The 20055-nt window shown below is 57.1% G+C and overlaps 1 protein-coding gene across 1 annotated transcript; it reads right to left on the bottom strand.

Annotated features, from left to right (window-relative positions):
• Window positions 1–180: 180 nt before the first annotated feature.
• SAMD14 (sterile alpha motif domain containing 14) lies at window positions 181–16423 on the bottom strand. The gene is made up of 10 exons (XM_046675817.1): window positions 16136–16423; window positions 12710–12764; window positions 6341–6507; window positions 5650–5938; window positions 4779–4866; window positions 4608–4682; window positions 4343–4502; window positions 2947–3066; window positions 2705–2860; window positions 181–1867 (listed from the first exon to the last, which is right to left on the bottom strand). Exons 2-10 carry the CDS (start codon window positions 12750–12752, stop codon window positions 1712–1714), a joined length of 1254 nt encoding a protein of 417 aa, XP_046531773.1. The 5' UTR covers window positions 12753–12764; window positions 16136–16423; the 3' UTR covers window positions 181–1711.
• Between the last annotated feature and the right edge of the window lie 3632 nt (window positions 16424–20055).

Below are 20055 nucleotides of genomic sequence, written 5' to 3'. Positions count from 1 at the left end.
ACGAGTACCCCACCCCATAAAGCCATCCATTCAGAACACCGGACAGTGCAGCACCTGGTGACAGCCATGTCACCCCACCACATTTGGGGTACGGCAGAGCCTCCTGACCCAGCCCAGCCCCCCACTGGGGCAGACAGAAAGGTCACTGGCACGTCATTAGTGTTTATTGAAGTAAACTGAGTACCGCCTCCCCCCTTCACATGCAGGTGGGCACCCATATAGCCCCTGATAGCTTCAAGGACCTGGGTGCCATCCAGCCTCCCCATCGGTACCCCCACCAGGGCCAGATGCTGCCAGTGCCCCCATACCTGTTTCCCTCTGAAGCCCCTCTCCCAGCCTATATAGCAAGAGAAGTAAAAGGTTGAATCCCAGGGAGACAGGGCCTTGGCTATACCAGGGTGGCCCTCAAGCCCCAGTGCTGGGCAGGAATGAGGGAAATCAGCGTGCCTAGGGTCCTGTCCACCACTCCAGGCAGATGGGGGTGTGTGGTGCTTCTAAGCAGAGACGCCCTGGCCCCATCGGTACCTCTGGCCAATGCTCCCAAAGCTGGACTAGCTGCTGGCCAGTGCCATACCCGAACACTCCCTGCCTACAGTGATAGATGCCGTCTCTCCATGGGCTCCACCCCACCAAGGGGGCTGGCCCCACCCCTCCTTGGGGCCCAGCAAACCAGAGCCTGCACTGTCTGCCAGTTCCAGAGCCCACTGAGGCACCAACGGGAACCAAGGCAGATGGGGGAGGGCCGATGAACCGTTCCAGTCTAGTAGCGTCCAGGGGACCTCCTAGATTTTGCCTCTCTGCCTGGCAGGGGTGGGGAGTCACCAGTTCAGTACCACCTAGGCATTGGCAGGGGATGTCCTCTGTCCGTACCAGTTCCCAAGCTTGCTCTATCCCCAAGAAGGCTCAGGTGCCCTCTGAGGGAGCAGCAGGAGGAGAAGGGGGCCCTGGGCTGGAGAGTGGGTCAACGGCCAGGCCTTGAATGGGCCCCAGGAGGGGCAAGCCTGTATGGATGTCATCTCACCATTAGGACTCACGGGATGGGAAGGAGAAAGGAGGAGGAGGTTTCCAGCCTCCCTCCCTTCTGAAGGATTGCGTGAGATAACCTGCTGCTCTCTCTGCCCTCCTGCTGAGTGCAGACTGGGAGTCTACCCTGAGTGCAAGTTGCTGCAGTGCCCACCAGCCTGCCTGGGGAGCAGAACAGAGCTCTCCCAACACACAGCCTCCTTGGAGAGCTGGAGAGGAACAACTCTGTCCACCTCCTGCCGAGGTGCTCAGCTACTCTCTGAGCCCTGGGACCCTGGCCCCGTCTCAGGGCCTCTGGAAGGCAGGCGGGCATTCTAGCTCACTGTGGGCCCCAGCACCAGCGGGGCCTGAGGGCAGAGGGTCAGACTGACCCAGGTGCCTCTGGGTTTGCAGACTAGCTTCCGCTCTCTGCCCTCTTCCCATAAGCTGCCACCTCTCCCAGGAACTCTGCCAAACGAGTCCTTGAAATTGGATTTATTACTGGGCCCTCTCCCTGGGGTCTCCCTTTCTTGGGGATCTGGGTCCAGATAGAGTGACAGGGTGAGAGGGCGTCTACCCCCTGAGAGCGTGGGGCCAGGCCAGCCCAAGCTTGGCGTCCAGGCCCCGCATCCCCCTGAGGCCTGTGCCGGCCGAGCCCATGGCCACCCGCGCCTGGGTGCCCGGGTGCCAGTGCCTGCCCCGCCCGCCCCTAGCTCTTCTTGGCTTCCTGCTCCCTGCGCCGGAGCTTCTCTCGCTGCCGCGCGGCCTTCTCCTGCGCCTTGCGCTCCTTCTCAGCAGCCGCCGCCAGCTCCTTCACCTTCCGCTTCACTAGCGCCCGGTCATGTGAGTTGGTGAGCCCCAGGCTCTGGGGGAGGAATGGAGGGTGAGGGAAAGCCGAGAACCGCCGGCCCTGGCCAACCCAAGCCCCGGGTTCTTTGTGCCCCAGGTGAAATCTCTCTGGAGCTCTGTGTGTCCTCCCTCCTTGAACTGTGGCCCACACATCCCAGACTTGTGATGGATGTGACCCTCAAGGCAAGAATTTGCAACGTTAGTGGTTGGGAGAGATCAGGGTGGAGGGTACCAGGCCCATTGCCACCCCCTCCCCCTTGGTTCCCATTCCTCCATTCAGATTTCAGCCTTGGCACGACCCTGTCCAACACCCTGAGGCCCTGAGATGGGGAGCAACTTGCCCAAGGTCACACAGCTACTCAGTGGCTGAGGCCCCTCCCACTCCAGCGGCTTCCTGGGGGACTGTCCTCATCACCTGTTCCCCACAACTCAGCAGAGGGTGGGAAATGCCAGAAACCTCCCAGTACAGCCATCAGAGGCCCCCCAACAGCCCCGCTATCACCAGTTTCCAAGACTGAGAATCAGACAAGGCGATCAGGGGAGAGGCCTGGCTTCTCATCATACCAGGAGACTCATTAGAGTCAAGAGGCAGGTAATATGGTAGTCCTAGAGGTCAAGGTCAACCTGGAGACTTGGGCTGGAGCTTGAAGGTCAAACCAAAGAATTGGGCGTGAGTTTCAAGTCAGACTGGTGACCCGTGCTAGGGGTGCAAAGACTAGGTCAAGGACCTTGCCTAAAGGTCAGAGGTCAGGGCAGTGGCCTCAGGGAGTGAAAAGGTCAGGATGAGGAGCTCCCAACCCTTGAAGGTTGCCCTAGGCTCCAGCTGGGGCGTGGCCCTTCCACTCTGACCCACCTTCAGTTTGCTTCCATCGAGCTGCAGTAGCTGTGGCCCGTCCACCTGCCGCGCGGCGAACTCAGCAGCATACTGCTCCAGATTGAGGCTGTGCAGCCACTGGCCCACCTGCTGACTGGTCCAGTGGTGGACAGCAGGGAGAGGTTCATCCAGGAACTGGGGCGGAGACCAAGGAGAATGAGGGGTTACACGTGGCCTGTGGCCTGCACAGCCAGCAGAGTCAGAGGCCAGGGCTTGCTCACCTCATCTGAAGACTGGGACAGCGTGTGGTAGGGGTAGGAACACTTGGCCTCCTGCCGGGAACTACTCGGGATCTTGGGGCTGCTGCTGGGGGGTGTGGAGTCATCACTCAGAGTGGATTCCTACACAGTGGGAGGTGCATGCCACTGAGGAGACAGCTCACCCCCAAGCCCAAGGGAGTCTCCCCAACCCACCACCCCTCATCCGGATGGAGATGAGGTCAGGGACTGGGTACCAGGAGTTACACAGTGCACCCTATGCATGAGCCAGGAGCTGGGCAGGCACATGTGACATTGTGACTTGTGTGGGGCATCAGGATCTGAGGCCTCTGGGAGGACATGGGGCTAGAACTGAGTCAAGCAGAATAGTTAGCAGGAATGGAGGAGGTTTCAGACTAGGTGTTGCTTCTTACAGGCAGTCAACCAGGATTCCCCTAGGCTGGATCAGGTGTCCCTGCCTTGTGCCTCCCCACCATAGCCTCTAGCACCCTGGCTTGTAAGTGCCTGGTTAGAGGTCCTTGTCCTCCCTGCACTGTGAGCTCTATGCGGGCCTGGACTGTGTCTGTTCACTGTGGTATCCCCAGGACCCCAGCACAAGAGAAGGAAGAAAGGGAAGGCATGCCAGGAGGGAGGAAAGAAGGAAGTCTCAGGTCAGAAGGGTCTCCTTCTCCCCTGAATTCCCAGCTTCCTGATCTTCTCTGCCCCAGCTGCACATAAGGAACAGAACCACAGAATGAGCACTGGGCTCAGGGTCATAGAACCTGGCAGCTAACTCCATGCGAGTCTGTGGGCAAGTCCCTTCTCTCTGGGCCTTCATTTGCCCATCTGTGCAGTGGGGGAGAGCATGCCTGCCCTCCCTACTTCACTGAGCCTTCATGAGAGGAAAGCAAAAACATGCCTTTGGAGCTTTGTCAACTGTAGGGTGCTGTGTGAGGATAAGCGAACGCTCATTGTTGCTTCTGTGACTCGGTCTCACTTCTCCCAAGGGCTGTGAGCTTTCTGAGCACTAGTTAGGTTGGGGTCCTATTTATCTCTATATCCCACAAGCCTTATGCCACCACACAGGTAGCCCAGCTCATAAGACAGGACATGGGGCCAGAATGGAGCCAGGTAGCATAGTCAGCAGGAACGAGGTGACCTCGGGCTGGGTATACACCAGGGCAATCAGTGGTCAGTGATGTGTGTTGAATGGATGAGGCAGGGAATGAATCAACTACTCAGAACATGAATGAGTGACCGAGTGAGTGCAGGAACTCAGAGAATGGATGAATGAATGAATCACTGAATGGCTCCATCGATGGACAAATGGATGCCCAGAATGCCTGGAGCCCAGCCCAAGCCAAGGTCAAGTATGACGTCATGCCACCTCAGTCTGGGGGCGAGATGGCAATGGACTCACCTGGGAAGCTGACTTCTTAGGGCTGAATCCCTCATGTTTAGGGGAGCAAGTGGGGGAGGTGGTGCTGCCGGAGGACGCAGAGCCCTTGCCGCTGTCTGTGAACCAGGAAAAGGGCAGAAACGGGGAGCCCCCTGACCTGCCGGACGCCTCCACCGACTCCCTGTGGAGAGAGCGCCCTGCATGGGTAGGGGCACTGAGGGAAGGGCCGGGACCCACAGGGAGATAGGGGCGGAAGCTGTGCTGAGGCGCTGTGGGTGCCTCTTACCTGCTGCCCATGGACAGGCGGTTGCTGCCCTTCTCCTTCCGGCTCTTGCTAGTGGATGCTCGGCGTAAGGTGACCCTGTGGTGAGGGCGGGGGGAGTGGGGCGGTGCTGCCCCTGTGCTGCCCCTGACCCCCACAGCTCCACACCTTTGTTCTGGTCCCTCCTCCACTCACCCCAGGTCCAGGAACTTTCGGCGAGTCTTCTTATCCAGGCCAATGGTGGGGCTGGCAGGCTCAGGTGGGCTGGCATCCCGGCTGTCATCTTTCGGGGAAGAGAGGGAAAGAATGTATGTACGGTGGCTTGCCTGCCTCCTTCAGGTGCCAGTACGAAGTGGTAGAAATTCTCTTGACTTAGAATCAGGCGACCTGGCTCTGGTGCCCGTCACTAGCTGTGTGACCTTGGACACGTCACTTTACCTGAGTTTCCTTCATCTCAAATATGGAATAATAACACCTGCTTATTTCATGGGGCCTAATGGGATGTTTATGAAAGCCGTATACAAACCGTAAACCACTCTGAAAAAGTAGGAACCACTACTATTTACTGTTAATTTTATCTTGGCCAACTTCTAGCCCTTCCAATCTTGGCTTCCAATCTGTGACTTCCTCAGAGAAGCCTTCCAGCATGCTCCCAACCTGGGTCCTTTCACCCTGGTATATGCTCTCCTGCCACCGTGCACGTTTCCCTGATAGCACTTCTTACAGCTTGTAACTACACATTTAATTAAGGGATGCTCTGCTGGCTTCCCCCTAAACTATAAGGAATTATTTGATTGTTTCTCCCTGAAGCTACAAGCCCCATGAGGACAAGGGCCGCATCTGTTTGCTCACCTATGTGTCCCAGTGCACAACAGTGTCTGGCACATAGTAGGTGCTCAGTTGATGAATGAATGAGCCGCGGTGATTACTCTCCACCTCCCCGCAAGCCACCCGGTCCCTCTTGGTCCAGTCCTGCCCCTCGGCGCCCACCCTGCGGGAAGGATCGGAGGGGCCGCTGCGCTCCCGGCGCGCACCAGCAGGGGGCGCCGCGCCGGCTGCCGCTCACCTTCGCTGTGCGGCTCTGCGCGCGGGTGGCGGCGCACGAAGCTAGGCGAGCTGTCCGAGGAGGGTGCGGAGCGCGGCGGTGAGCCGGAGGCGGCGGCCAGGCCCTCGTGCGAGGCGGCGTTGTGCAGGGGCCGATAGCGTGTGAGCGGCGAGGGCGGCGCCTCGTCCTCGTCCAGGCTGCGCCGCAACCCCGGGGGATCCAGGCAGAAAGAGCCCCCGGCCGGGGACCCCGGGCCCGAGTGCAACGGCGAGCGCAGCCGGTGCAGGGGGCTCCCGCAGCCGTCGTTCACCTGGGGGAGGGGGCAGCCGCTCACCGCCAACCCTCCTCCCCGCTTCCCGGAGCGTCTGGGAACGGGTTCACCCTATAAACTGCATGGGAGCCTCCAAGGCAGGGAGCCTGGAGGGAGGGTTTCCCGGTGCCCGTGGGCCGTGGGGTGCCCGGGCTTTCAGTCACACAAACTGGGGTTGAATCCCGCCTGCTTCACTAACTGTATGACTGCTACTGAACCGATGGGGGTGATAACACCTTCCTTGAAAGGATGAAATGAGCCAGAAGTGAATGCAGCTAATATTTGTGCGCATTATTATGTCAGAAGCCTGGGGGTGTGGTTTCCCTGGAAGAGCGATTTGGAGGGATTATCCAGGGGCCAGAAGGGTGGGTGGGGATATGTGATCGGGTGGGTTGCCCCAACCTTGCCTCCGGGCCCATCGGAGCCTTCACCATCCTCTGCAGAGCTGGCACTGTCCCGAAGCCTTGAGCGAGAGGGCCGGTGTCTCCGGCCCTTGGCCAGTAGTTGGGCCCGGGCCTTGTGTAAACTGCTGTCCAGTCTGACGGTCTCTGGCACAGCCAAGTCCAAGTCTGCGAACCAGGTAGAGGGGGCAGAGACCAGACACATGAGGACAGCAAGCCCAGAGGGTCGCCTCAGGCGGCCACCTGCACTCACACCCCAGACATTCAACAAATGTTTCCCAGTGCCAGGCACTGGGAATACAGATGAGGTGGAAAACAGGGTCTCTCGGTCTCCGGGGGAGCCAGACACGAGAGCATGTAAATACAGCAGTGTGATGGAAGCTCTCCCAGGCACACACAGCAGGACATGGGTTTGGATGGGTCTGAAGAGGAAATACCAACGCTGGGTCTTGGGTCTGGGTGGCAAGCTTGGTACATGCAATGATGGGAAGTACGGAAGTTGGTGGGGGCGGGGTGCACCTCTAGGGCAATTGAAGACTAGGTTTGTGGAGGGGAGGGCTGGGGCATGAAGCTGGGGAGACCATGGTAATAATGGCTACCACGGAAGAAGGGCCTACTACGCACCAGAATGTACATACGGCACCTCATCTACTCAGAGCAAACCAGTGAGCCAGGGACAGCTATTATGCACATTTTACAGCTGAGCAAAGGTAGCAATGGTCCAGGATTTGAGCCTGGCTAGTCTGACTCGAAGACTGGCCCTGCTGGGGACTTGCTGTGCCATGCTCAGCGCTGCACTCAGAGACAGCACTGCGGAGCATCTGGAGGGCTTGCAGTTGAAGTGGAGCAGAAGGAACCCCCTACAAGTTGGTGGCAGCAGCAGGGAGGAAAGCTCGCTGGCCCCTGAAGCCTGTCCCGTCCTGGGGTCAGTGGCACAGAGCTGGGTCCCGGATGAGGACATGGAGGAAGAGCAGGCAAACCCAATGTATCCTGCTTAAACTCTATTGCTCCTAGTTTCACTTTTCATTCGCTCCACCTGAGCATGCATCCCTCACTCTGCAGCATCTCTGGGTTTGGTACTGGGGTCTCCTGGCAGAAGAGGTTCCTTCCAGACCTCAGGCTGGGTTAAGACCTCTCTTCCCGACTCCCCCCTGCCCCAACCATGATCTCGGGAACCCCCATCGCCTGCTCCTCTTTCTCTTGTCTGCACACTTCCCCTAAGCCACCCCAGTGGCTCTCCTGGCTTAACTATCACCTATGTCTTTTCCAGCCCTGACCCCTCCCCTGAATTCCAAGCCCAGGCACCTTAGCACCTGCCGGGGAACTTGCCATGTCAGAGACCCAGGCACTCAAACTCAACCCATCAAAATGAGCCCACCACCTTGCCTCAAACTGGCTTCTCCTTGTTCCCTGGCTCAGTGAAAGGCCCCGTCGTCCACCCAGTCACCCCATTCAGACAGCTCCAAGCTGCCCGTCCTCCTAAGCTCCAGACCCAGTTGGTAATTCATGTGTCCAGCTGCCTACTTGACACCTCCACTTGGAGGTCCAACAGGCATCTTCAATGTATGTGTCAAAACTGGACTCCCGACTTCCTCACCCCCCAAGGCTGCTCCTCCCAGTCTGCCCATCTCGGTGAATGGCAGCTCCATCCTCCAGCTGCTCAGGCCAGACCCCTGGAGTCATCCCTGACTCCTCTCTTTCCCTCCCACCCCACAAAGCGATCCACTCACAATTCTTGTTAGCTCTACTTTTGAAATATATCTAGACGTACTGAAATATTTATGGTGAGATGATATGATGTTTTGGATTAGGTTCAAAACAATACTGGGGAATAGGAGTGGAGGGTGGAAGGGGATACAGAGGAAACAAGACTGGCCACGAGTTGATGATTGCTGAGGCTGAGTGATAAGTACGCGAGCACGTGATAGAAAACACTGAGATTCCCTCCACTTTTGATTTCCAAAAACTGTCTGTGTGCACACATACGGAGAGAAAGGAGAGAGAGACAGCAGAAGAGTAAAGGAGAAGAGGAGAGGAGAGGAAGGAAGGAGAGGGGAGAGGATGGGAGGGCAGGGAAGGGGAGAGGAGAGAAAGAACTCACAGCTTCCCGGGTCTAGGTCACCATCGCCTCAACTCTTGCCTCGATTATTACAGAAGCCTCCCAGCTGGTCTCCCTCCCTTTCCCATTTACAGTCTATTTTCAACACAGCAGCCAGAGTGATCCTGATAAAACGTGTCAGCTCATGTCACTCCTCTGCTCAGAGCCCTCTGGTGATTCCATCGCACACAGAAAAGAGCCAAAGTTCCCCCAGTGGCCTTCCAGACTCAGTCTGCGCTCCCCTACCACTGAGCTGCTATTTCTCTCTCGCTTTCTCTGCTCCAGCCACCCTGGCTGCCTGCTCTTCCTCACACAAGCCTAGCCTGCACCACAGGGCCTTTGCACTCCCTCTTCGCTTTTCCTGCAAGGCTCTTGCCACAGGTTTCTGTCTGGTTCTCTCCCTCATCTCCTTCATGTCTTTGGTTAAATGCTTTCTCTCACTGAGGCCTTCCCTGACCACCCAATTTATCATACCCCAGAGCCCCTCCCCTATTTATTGCCTGTATCATTTATAATTCTCTGGCATACTATTTTTTTGGTATTTTACTTTCTTAGTTTACTGTCTGTCTCCACCCATTAGAATGTCGGCTCCATGACGGCAGATGTTTCTCTATTCTGTTCACTCTGCTCACACAGGCATCACATGGTGCCTGGCACATAGTAGGTGCTTAGTAAATATTATTTTAAGAACACAGTTCTATTGATCTACCTTCTTCATCCCCGGGGACCTGGCCTCTCCTCTCGGTTGGGACTGAACTGCCTTAGCTCAGGCCTTCACCAGTGGCCCACCGCCGCCCCCACCCTCCCAGAGCATGGCCTCAGTATCCGTCCATCCCTAGCTCCCTGCCTCTGGTCTGCCTTCCTCCCCACTTTGCACAAGCTGGAAGAAACTTTCTAGAACACATTTCTGACTGTGTCCCATACTCTCCTGCTTTTGATACCCAGTTGGGGGAGGGGGTCCCAAAGCCAACAACATGAAGTCCATGCCTCTCAGCCCTCCATTCAAGGTCTGAGGGGCCCAGCGCACCGCTCCATGTTCCCACACTCCCTCCTCCGTGCAGCACAGCAGAGCACAGCATGCTCTTACACAACACCGGTTCCGCGGGGTGGAGCGTAGGCCCTGCAGCCAAACGGCCCGGGCTGACTCCAGTTCCTTGGACAAGTTACTCACATTTAGGTACTGGCTTCCTCATCTGTAACATGGGGTCCAGATGGCATATTTTCCTTATAGGGCTGTCGTGAGCACTAAACAAGATCATGTATATGAAGTGCTTCACCATCATGCCTGAGACTTGTAAGTGCTCAGAAGCACTACTCTTGTGGGAACAGTAGTGACCTGCTTATACCCATACCCAGCTACCTGGAGACCTGCCTCTGCCTTCGTTCCCCGCCTCCAGCCCCGCGCTCATGCTGCTCTCTCTGCTCCATCGCTCGCCACCCCTCCTTGGCCTGGCTGTCAGCGCCGGTACATCACCTCCCGGCACTCTGGACAGCTGCGCCTCTTCAGCCTCAGCACTATGATCTGGTCGGCAACGCGTGTCACCTGTGGGTCTGCACAAGGCAGAGGGGGAGGCCTTGCACTGTCCACTGGGTACCATGAGAGCCTGGTGCAAGGCTTGGCAGAGAGCAGGTGCTCAGTCATGTTTGATGAACTGAAGGACCGGTGCACAGCTGGGCAGAGATGGACTCAAGACACACGCAGTGCTGATGCCCCCATTCCGTCACACCCGGATCTTAATCCTCTCCTCGCCGTCTGATATGTTCCTTCTTTAGTTATGTGCACTTTATTATCCATCCCCCTGCTTGCCCCTGCACTAGAAGTCAAGCTCCACAAGGACAGTGACTTTATCTGGCTTGTTCTGTGCTGTCTCCCCAGGGTTTAGACTAGAGCCTGGCACAGAGCCGGAGCTCAGGAATATTGCGGAATGGACAAAAGAGACAGGGAGTGGTGGGGGGGCTACCACTTTAGAGGAGGTGGCCAGGCTGAAGTCTGGGTGGCCATAAAGACCCAAGGTTGTAGAAAGAACAAGAGAGAGCTTTCTAAGGAGAGGGGATGGTGTGGCCTTGGGCGGGGAGTGTCTGAGGATTACCAGGGACCAGTGCATCCTGCAAGGAAAGGGAATAGTCAAGCTGAAGGGGGAGGGTGGACTCAGAGAGGCTGTTGCAGTCATCCAGGGACCGTGGGTGGTGGCTTGGAGAGGCAAGAGGTCCTGTCAGAGGACTGCTATCTTGGACCCCAGGCTCGACACCGCTGCTCTGCTGCCTTAACTGCCCCTGCTTCACTTCTAGAGTTTCCAGGCCTGGGGCTGAGCTGGGCGAGGGAGCCCTCTGCCCCCTGCTCCCTGACACTAAGGACTGGGGACTGAAACACAGAATAATGATAGCTAGCACTTAGGGGGCTCTCACTGTGCCAGGCACTGTTCTAAGTGCTCTACAATTACTAGCTCATTTAAAACTCCCCGCAACCCTGGAGGAAGAGACTCCAGGAATCCCCAGGGTAGCCTTAATTTGCCTGTAGGCATACGGCTGGTGAAAAGCGGGCCAGGGTTACAAGCAGTCTGGCTCCTGGCTCTGGAGGCTCAGTTTGTAACTACCAAGCCCGCTATACTTCCTCTGAGGCAGAGATGGGAGCGACTTGTGAGTCCAACCCCTCGTTTTATATGTGGGGAAACTGAGGCTCAGAAGGTTTGGCCCAGGGTGCAGAGGGGGAGCTGATGAGCATTCTCTACCCCTCTGGCACTCAGCTGGAGCCCAGCCACCCTGGGCCAGGGGGCCCTTTGCTCCTGACTCTGGGCCACATCAAGGCTGTGGTCATCTTACCTTGGAGGGTCTAGGGAGCAAAGGGACTCCTAAGGGGTCTGTGGGTTTTTGAGGCAAGGTGAGGCCAGCCTCTCCTCCAATGCTTCACTCTACCAGGCTCTCTCACCTCCTTCTATGCCTCCCTCCATCTCTCTCTCTTCCTCTCTTCCTCTCTCCCTTTCTCCCTCTCTCTCCCCTCTGCGGGAGTTAGCCCAGCCCTGGGCAGTGGGAAGTCATGAATATTTAATTGCCTTTTGCATCTGGAAGCAGGCAAGGCAGCCAGCTACCTCAGCAGGTCTGGGAGAAGGAAAACAGGAAGGGTGGGGGAGTGGAGGCTGAGAAGCCGGGGAAGGGGGAGCTCATCTCTGTCAGGCCAGGGGTCGGGCCTCCTGAGTGGAGATGGAGATGCTCAGAGTCTGAGGCCCAGATGCAGTCCAGGGCTGGGGGCATCCTGGAGGCAAACCCTCCACTTCACAGGTCCTAGGGAGGCCAGGGCAGGAAGTAGTTCCTGGCAGTGCCAGGGCATGTGCGGTGGCAGGGGAGAGTGAGGTGCCCAGCGGAGGAGGGGAGGAGAGGGGAAGGAAGGTAGAGATGAGGAGAAGGCAGGGAGGAGAGACTGGAAGCCCCTTGAGGCCATAGGCACAAATGTGACCGCCCTGAAGGCGGCACATATTACAGGCTTCAGACAGCTTCTTCTTTCTGTCTCCACCTCTTCCTTCCTGTTCCTCCATGGCCTTTGCTCACTGACTCCTCCACCAAATCCAGCTGGGAAACAGCTTTTCCACCCAGTGCATGCTGGGAGCTCTGCCCAGTCAGGTGGAGTGGTCTTTCTCCAGTCCACACAATAGAAAGATTACAGGGGGTAAATGATGGTGCAGCCGGTGTGTGCATGCACCCCAGCGTGTATCTGCACCCCAGCGTGCATGGACGGACCGGCCTGGGAGTACTGAGGCTGAGAGTGTGTTATGCCTTTGATTTCCATGCACATCCATGCAGGGTGAGGTTCCTTGTTTATGTGACTTGGAGGTAATGTGTGTCACCTGTGCTGGGGGATACAGCTCTACGGATAGTGACTGAGAGCAAGGAGTTGGGCAGTCTGGAGTTCTAGTCCCAGCTCTGCCACCAACCTGCCGTGTGATCTTTAAAGCAAGTCACTTTACCACTCTGTACCACAGGCTCCTTGTCTGTAAAATGTGCACTCTTCTTAGCATTATTGCAAGGGTTAAATGATACAGTGCATGTGAGGTGGGGATGCTAGCCGAGTACCTGGCAGGGAGACAAGCACTTAGCGAGGACGCTTATTATTATTTTTGTTGTAAATGGCACGTCCACTCAGATAGTAGTGACAAAGAATCAGGCTGGAAGGTCACAATACACACACACACATACACACACTGAAGTCCCCAAGGGAACCCCTTCCCCCCACCACATGCCAGCTGGCCTTGGCTAGAGAAAGAGCCAAACAGAACTTACCGAAAACTTCATCCGCGGGTTCTCGGAGCTTTGAAGAAGCCATGACTCAAGAGAGCTGGGGAGGACAAGTGAGGAGAGAGAGAGAAAAAGACTGTGGATGAAAGGTTCAGGTTGGTGGAAGCAAGGGAGCCGCCAATGGCTACCTGCTCTGGGCCTTCTGGCCCCTCACCTCCCCTTAGAACTCTTCTTCCGGGCCCCCTGGAAGAGAAGTCATCTGAACCACACCTCTCCCTGGCGGGGGAGGGCGTTGGGGCAGGAGGCCGGAGCAGAAGGGTAGGGGCAGAAGCACATCCAGGCTGTAGACCCAGGCTGTGTCCTGCGGTCTTGCTCTGGGCTGATCTGCTGTGCGCCTCCACATGGGTCACTGAACTTCTCCCCTTCACTGTCTTGGGCCTTTCCATCATTAGCATTCCCTAAAAACTTGAATCATCATAAATTGTCCAACATCAAATCTGGGAGAAATCTTGGAGATTATTAAATCCAATCCTCTGATTTTACAAATAAACAGAGGGCAGAATGACTGGCCTAAGATCACAGAACAACTTAACGGCAAAATCAGGACCAGAACCCAGGTTCTTCCATCCACCCACCTCCCTCCCTCCCTACTTATCCATCCACCTGCTTGCCCATCCATCCATTCATTCACTCACCCATCCATCATCCACCCCCATCCATAACCCATCCATCTTCCCATCCATCACCCAGTTCTGCCTCCCCCACCCCCCATCACGGGTGTGCTCACCACCTGTCTTCCTGAACACGAGCTGTTCAGGAAGCTGGCACCATCAGCAGGGCCACTGTTTTTGACAAACTCACAGTTCTCACAGTTCTAGAGAGACTCACAGATGCAGGAGGGTATGAGGAGTACTCAGCAGAACAGTGGACAGCCAGATCTCTATGATGCATCAAGTATGTTCTGGGAAGAAGTGTGGATGGGTAGGGGTTTGGTTTGCTTTTGTGGGAAGCAAGAAGGGAGGGCGGGTCGGGAAGCTGGATCTATGAAGCTGAAACAATTGGAGCAGGCTTCCTAGCAGATGTAGCAGCAGCCCTAGACCAAGGCCTGGGGGTCAGAGGGGCAGGGAAGCTCAGGGGCAGGAGCATACAGCATGGCTGAGACCTGATCTCCAGTTACTTCTAACACTCAGGTCCCCACGAAAAAGGCAGGGCACTGGGCCAGACCACACATTTGACAGGTGTAGGAAAGCTAGGGTTTGGGGTTTTTTTTTCCCCCTGCTGGGGTCTTTTCCAACTCTCCTCTTTTGTTATTACATAGACATCATCTCACTGTGAGCTGGCCTGGCCTGGGAGTCTCAGTATCCCCACTTTACAGATGGGAAAACGGATGCAGGAGATAAGAGGCAGAACTCAAACTTGACTCCAGTCTCCTGCCCCTCGGCCCTATCCTGGGTGATGATCGGCAGTTGTGTGGGGTGCTCATGAGGAAAGGGCCGAGGGAGGGGGCTGGTTGGAGAAGCTTCAAAACCAGCTCCACCCAGGCTCCACGGATGCTTGCCTCTGAAAGCAGGAAATGAGGTGTGAAAAGGGGCCAGGGATATGGGCCTTCAAGAACCCTCCTGCCATTCTTGAACTCTGGGTGCTAGTAGCAAAGAAGTTCTAGAACCTCTCTTCCTATCCCGGAGGGCCAGATGGGAAGGGAGGCTGCCCCTAAGAATGAACTAAAGTCCCTCATTCAACCACAAAGCCTCAGCCAACCAGGACCCAGCTGCTACCTCCTCCAGACAGCCGCCTTGGATAGCCCTCTCTCCTCCCATTCGTCCACGTAATTTCTAAATCCACTCTTCCCCAACCACTGGGAAATGCGGGATTTTTCATACTTCATTGATTCCCTATCTGGGTCATGTCTCCCTGACATCAGATGGGAGCTCCCTGAGGAGAGGGGCCAGTATTCCCCATGAGGGGAGGGACTCTCTGAAGATAAGTACTGCCTCTGCCATCAGAATGGAGGTTCTCTGAGGACAGTAGTGGTGCCTCCTCTCTTAGACTACCTGAGAATAGAGATCCCATGTCTTCTTTATTTAAGGTCCCAGGCCAGGGTGGAGACCCTCATATGAATGGAGTCCTCATTCAGGTTCCCTCTGGGGTAGGCTGGGGCTTCCAGCTCCCACCAGCACCCAATCCATCCTGATTCAGCACAAGCTGGTTTCTTTTCCTCTCTTCAACAACTAAGTCCCTGGGGTGTGTATGGGCGATCCTTGCTACACTGTCCGAAGCACATTATCCAGGAGGTCACCAGGTCCCTCCCACCCAACCCCCTCCTTCCAAAGCTGAGCCTTGGAAAATGAGACACCGAATTCTCCCCACCATTTACACTCCTACACACACACACAAACACACACACACACACACATACTCATACATGCACATTCAACCAGGTAACTGCCACAAGGCGGAAATGAACCTGTTCCTCTGGACACACACAGTCTGGGCTCTGACTACCAGGCCACTCCTTCCTCCCAAAGCTTCCAATTCCCAGACAGGAGCACCTTTGACCCTTCTCTGGGAGAATGGGAAGCGGTGAGCTCAAAGCTTCCTGGGACCCAGGGGAAGGAGAAAGAGAAAGAAAGGACACACAAGCCCTGGAGTGGAAGTGGGGAGTAGGAAAAGAGAGAGACAGGTTGGTGGAGAGTCAGTCCACAGAGCTGCAGAGAGAAGGAAGAAAGAGATGAGACAGAGAGTGGGGCCAGGGCAAGTAGTCCTGGGGACAGGGCTCCAGCAGCCCTGACTGAGGCCCAAGGGATGCAGGCCAGGAGGGAAGGAGAATCCGCGGGCAGGGAGAGGGGAGGCCCCCAGCCGGGCAGGCAGGAGGAAAGGGGCCCTGGAAGAGGAGAAAGAGACCAAGAGAGAAATGCAACCGGGAAAGGCGGGGAAGGAAAGGAATGGACGGGAGAGGGGGCTGGGGGTAGGAGGAGGCCGTTGTGGGGCTAGAGAAAGCAGTGCCCCCTCCCATAAGGCCCAGGCTTGAGGCAGCCGGCAAGAGTCGGATCCCCCCTCCAAGCGCCGCTGGAGACGGGGTAGGGGCGCAGGACAGGGCACCCACTGCACTCCCAGGGCCCCTATCCCCCAGTCAGAGCCGGGTGGCTAGTTTCTCTCCAATCCATCCATCCAACTCTGCGCCGGGCAAGAAGGAGTTAAGTCCTCTCCCCCTCCCCCCACAGCAGTTTTTTTAAATTAATTTCTCCAGGCGGCAGGCAGGAGGGAGAGGATTAGGGACACAATCCTATCTCGCCCCCCTCCCCTGACAGCCCAACACCCTAGTTCCGTGCGGTCCCCCTTGGGATAGGGGAAGAAAGGCCCTTGTCGACTTCGTCCCATCCAACCGCACTCGGGGGTCCCACCACGAGCCCTAGTGACGCCCAGCTCCGCTTCCCCATCCACCTCAGGGTCCTTGGGGTCCCGGCCCCTCACCTCCAGCAACACTCATCTTCAGCGTCCGGCGCCTCGGGAACCCCTCAGGCCCATGGTGCTCGGGGCGGGGGCCAGGCGGGAGAGGGGCGGGGGACCGTCACCCCGGCCGCGGGGGGCTCCAGGCTGGCTCGATCCGCTTCATCCCGGGAGTGGGGGTGGGGGTCGGCGAGGAGGGTCCTGGAGCTAGAGGGAATGGGGCGGGGGGTGGAGTGTGGGGAGAGAAGGAGAAGGTTTGCAGGAAGCAGGAGGCGCGGGCGGGGCTGGACAAGGAGACCTGACGGGAGGATGCTGCGTGCGCGCGCGCGCGCGCGTGTATGTGTGTGTGTGTGTGTGTGTGTGTGTGTGTGTGTGAGAGAGAGAGAGAGAGAGAGAGAGAGAGAGAGAGAGATAACCCCACCTCCCCGCCCCGCCTACAGGCCCGGAGGACGCGGGGCCCCCTCCTGGCAGGCCGATATGCTTAGCGTCGCGTCCGCAGGGGTCCGCGGGCGTCCCCCGGGAGGGGCGATGCGGGGGGCGCGTGGCGGGGAGGCTAGGCGCCAGGGAGACAAAGAGCGGGAGGGAGGGATGGAGGGAGGGAGGGGGCGGAGGCGGCAGGAGCACCGAGGAGGGAGGGGGCGGCCCCGCGCCGCTGCCAGGCGAGGGGATTCTGAGTTGCCGCTACTTCTTCGGCTCGCGGGAGTCACAGTGGGTGGGAACGGCCGGCGGGGCGGCCCCGCCTCAGGACCCACGGGCCTTCCGCCTCCTCTGCAAGGTCTGTGAAGGCTCCCCCCGATTCATCGATTCCACAGACATCCACCGAGCCGTCGGGTGCGCCGAGGCCTGAGGGGGCCGCAGGGAACAGAACCCACCCGGTCCAGGCCATCGGGACTCGCGGCATTGTCCGGGGGACAGACGAGGGGGAGGCCCTCATAAGCCCGAGTGCCGTGAGCCCTGGTTCACAGAGGACACTTCAGCGCGAGGAGAGCGCACCGGAGGGCGCCCGCCGCCGGGGGGCGGGACGAGGGAGGTGGGGGCGATCTGGGAGGATTCCGGAGGAGGTAATGTGTTGGCTACTCACGCAGGCCACGGCAGGGTACAAATGCTAGTGGGGCTTGGCGGGGTGCGTGGGCAAGGGAGGAAGATGAGCGAGGCTGCGGAGGGGCCGGGGGTGGAGGGAAGGCTTGCAGTTTATCCTAAGAGCCGTGGGGGAAAAGTAACAGAGGAGGGAGGAGCTCAGAATTGCATTTTAGGAAGAACCCCTTGGCTCCTCTGTGGAGAATGGACTGGAGAGGGCCCCCTGAAGGAAGGGAGACTCCTCATGAGGCTGCGGACAGATGTTGGCGGTGGGCATGAGGATCAAAGATCAAGTTGAGAACTATTCAGGATGTAGAACTGAAGAAACTGACACGATCTGGGGACTGGCTGGACACGGAGGGAGAAGGAGGGGCCTAGGATGACCTAGGTCTTGGCTTGAGGCCAGGAGCCCTGGAGGTGGAGCCTGCAGGGATGGGGGAGCAATGAGATCAGACTTGGACCTGGTAAGCTGGAGGTGGTGGCAGGCCAGCCAGGGAAGATGACCTAATAACAACTAGCTACCATACCCTGAGGGCTTAGGAGGTGCTAGGCACTGTACTGAGCACTTTTCTCACATTAGTGTCACCCTCACAATAAACCCACGAGGTAGGTGTTTCTATTACCCCCATTTTAAGACAGGAAAACAGAGACTTAGAAGAATGAAGTGGTTTGTTCGAGAGTAGGTGGTGAGGGTCTAGAGCTCAGGAGAGAGGTATGCAGTCTGTAGGGATCGAGTTCCCTGATGGCCTGCCTAAGTCTGTAGTCCCAGGTCTCTGAGGGACTGTGAGAGGTGGCACATTGAGCCAGGATGGTCTTTAGGGGCTGAAGGTATACGAGGAGATCTGTGGGAGTTTTGAGGTCTCCAGGTATCTTCAGACTCTTCTGGCACCCATGGGTGCTGGTTAGATTGTGGGGATCTGGGGATGGGTGGTGTCTCTGGGTGACAGCCAGTCAGGGCTGTGTCTGGGGTCTTTAAAGAGGATGTGGTTTTCAGGCATCTGGTGAGATCTGGGTGGTAGGCTGGAGTCGGGGGGATTGATTATATAGTCCGGTAGGGAGTGGGGAGAAGATGGGTATGTAATGTCAGTGCGGGGGGCAGGTTCTGTGGGAGGGTGTCTGCTAGGCCATAGGACCTGGGAGGACCCCTGTTCCTCGTGATGCTCAAGCTCTGGGTGTTGAGAAACCCCCCTCATCTGATTTCCCTTCCCTATGGGAAGTGTCAGGATTGTGGCAAACCTGCTCAAGCTTCTAAGAACTGGGCATGTGACAGAGCAGGGCTGAGGTGACAAGCCTCACAGAGGCCTGCTCAGAGCCACTTGACACAGCCCCAAACATGGACATATCCTATGGGTGAGTCACATCTCAGGCTTCAGAAACTTACAGCAAAGTCCCCTTAATACACTCAGGCGTGAACCTGGGTGGCTACTTGGCCCGCCTTTTGGAAATACAATGTACAGGCCCCTCACCTAATACACAGGACAGACGAGGGCAGCAGGACCCCAACATGGCTGTTTACCCCGTCAGACCAGCAGAAACCCTCAACACCCCCCATGTCTGACTCCCCACCCAGAAAGGTCTGGCCACTTTGCTTCCTGGGACTTTTTGGCGAGGTTTCCTGCACAGGGCCTCAGTGATGTCTAACTCTGGAGCCATGATCTGTGACCCTGTGGTTTGGTGGTTTCTGATCTTGGGATTCACCCACTTGGCTCTGTCTTCCTTGAAGTGTCCCAAGGATGATCCACTTGGAAAAGATGCCTTGAGAGGCATGGTCACCATCCCCAGGTTTCCAGGTGACCCTCAGGTGGGTAGCAGGACTGGATGGGTCCTATGTGGCCCTGAGGTGTAGACTATGATTTTTGAGGGGAAGCTATGGGAAGCCAGAATTTGGCTCTACAAGAATGAGACTGTGTGACAGAGCCATCCACAAGGGAGGGGCTGCCTCAGGAGCTGACGGTCACTGGAGTTCTGGTACAGGCCACTCATCTTGGGTTTTGTCAGGTACCCACCAAGGTGACCTTCAAGGCCCTGATGTTGGGACTCCCATTCCTTAGGGCAAGAGGAAGGAAGGGGAAGGGGAAGATAAGAATCCCCTTGGGGGCCAGGCCACGGAACACAAGTGCCTGGTGCTTCAGTTCTCTCACACAGACGCACATCAGCACCCAAAGCAAGGAAAGGCTGGTGGTAGGGATGACCATAAGCCCTGGCCCCGCTACCCCCACCCACCCCGCTCTAGAACTTCCTCAAAGCTTGTCCCTGGAGCCCACGCATCTGGACTCCCAAACCCTTCCGTATTAGAGCTGATGAGTTTGCAACCAGACCTGCTTGCACAAAGCAGGGGGCTAGGACTATTTAAGGCTTCTTGGGCCACCCTCAGAGGAATTGTCTAGAACGGAACAGATCCTGTAGGACCCTGGGGACAAAACTGCTCTGACATGACTCCTCTTGCCCCAGCTGCCACCTCCAGGAAATCTTTGATCATTTCTGTACCTCATAGAGGGTGCCTTGTGAGACTAGGGGCTGGGTATCCCCATCAGGTTATAGGACTTCTCAGGGGAGGGACTTGCGGTTCACCTTACCATAGTTAACCCATCCACTGAATTCCATCAGATGCCTCGAGAGAAAGAGGAATGTGATGGGCCCAAGGAACTCTCTAAACTCCGGCCCTGCCCAGGAGCACCGGATAAAAGAGCATGGGTGCTGATGGGAGTTATGGTGGCAGAGAGGGAGTTTGCTGGAACCGGGAACCGAGTTCTGTTGAAAGCCCCTCAGGGTCAGAGGCAGCATGGGTGGGAGGGGAACACTAGGCTCAGATCGGCATCTCTGCTCTTCCCCCAACTCCCCTCTCCCGCGAATCAAGAAACCAGGCA

Source organism: Equus quagga, chromosome 11 (assembly GCF_021613505.1).
Source record: "Equus quagga isolate Etosha38 chromosome 11, UCLA_HA_Equagga_1.0, whole genome shotgun sequence".
Taxonomy (NCBI): domain Eukaryota; kingdom Metazoa; phylum Chordata; class Mammalia; order Perissodactyla; family Equidae; genus Equus; species Equus quagga.
Note: the sequence above shows the minus strand (reverse complement) of the source record. Positions and strands in the feature narration are given on the sequence as shown.

Excerpts from the sequence above, each read along its gene's own strand:
- SAMD14 (XM_046675817.1), bottom strand. The coding sequence starts at position 12,752 with ATGGCTTCTTCAAAGCTCCGAGAACCCGCGGATGAAGTTTTCG. Across the intron at positions 6,508-12,709 it reads ACCCGCGGATGAAGTTTTCG|ACTTGGACTTGGCTGTGCCA; the intron begins GTAAGTTCTGTT and ends CCTGGTTCGCAG. Across the intron at positions 2,861-2,946 it reads TGTCCCAGTCTTCAGATGAG|TTCCTGGATGAACCTCTCCC; the intron begins GTGAGCAAGCCC and ends TCTCCGCCCCAG.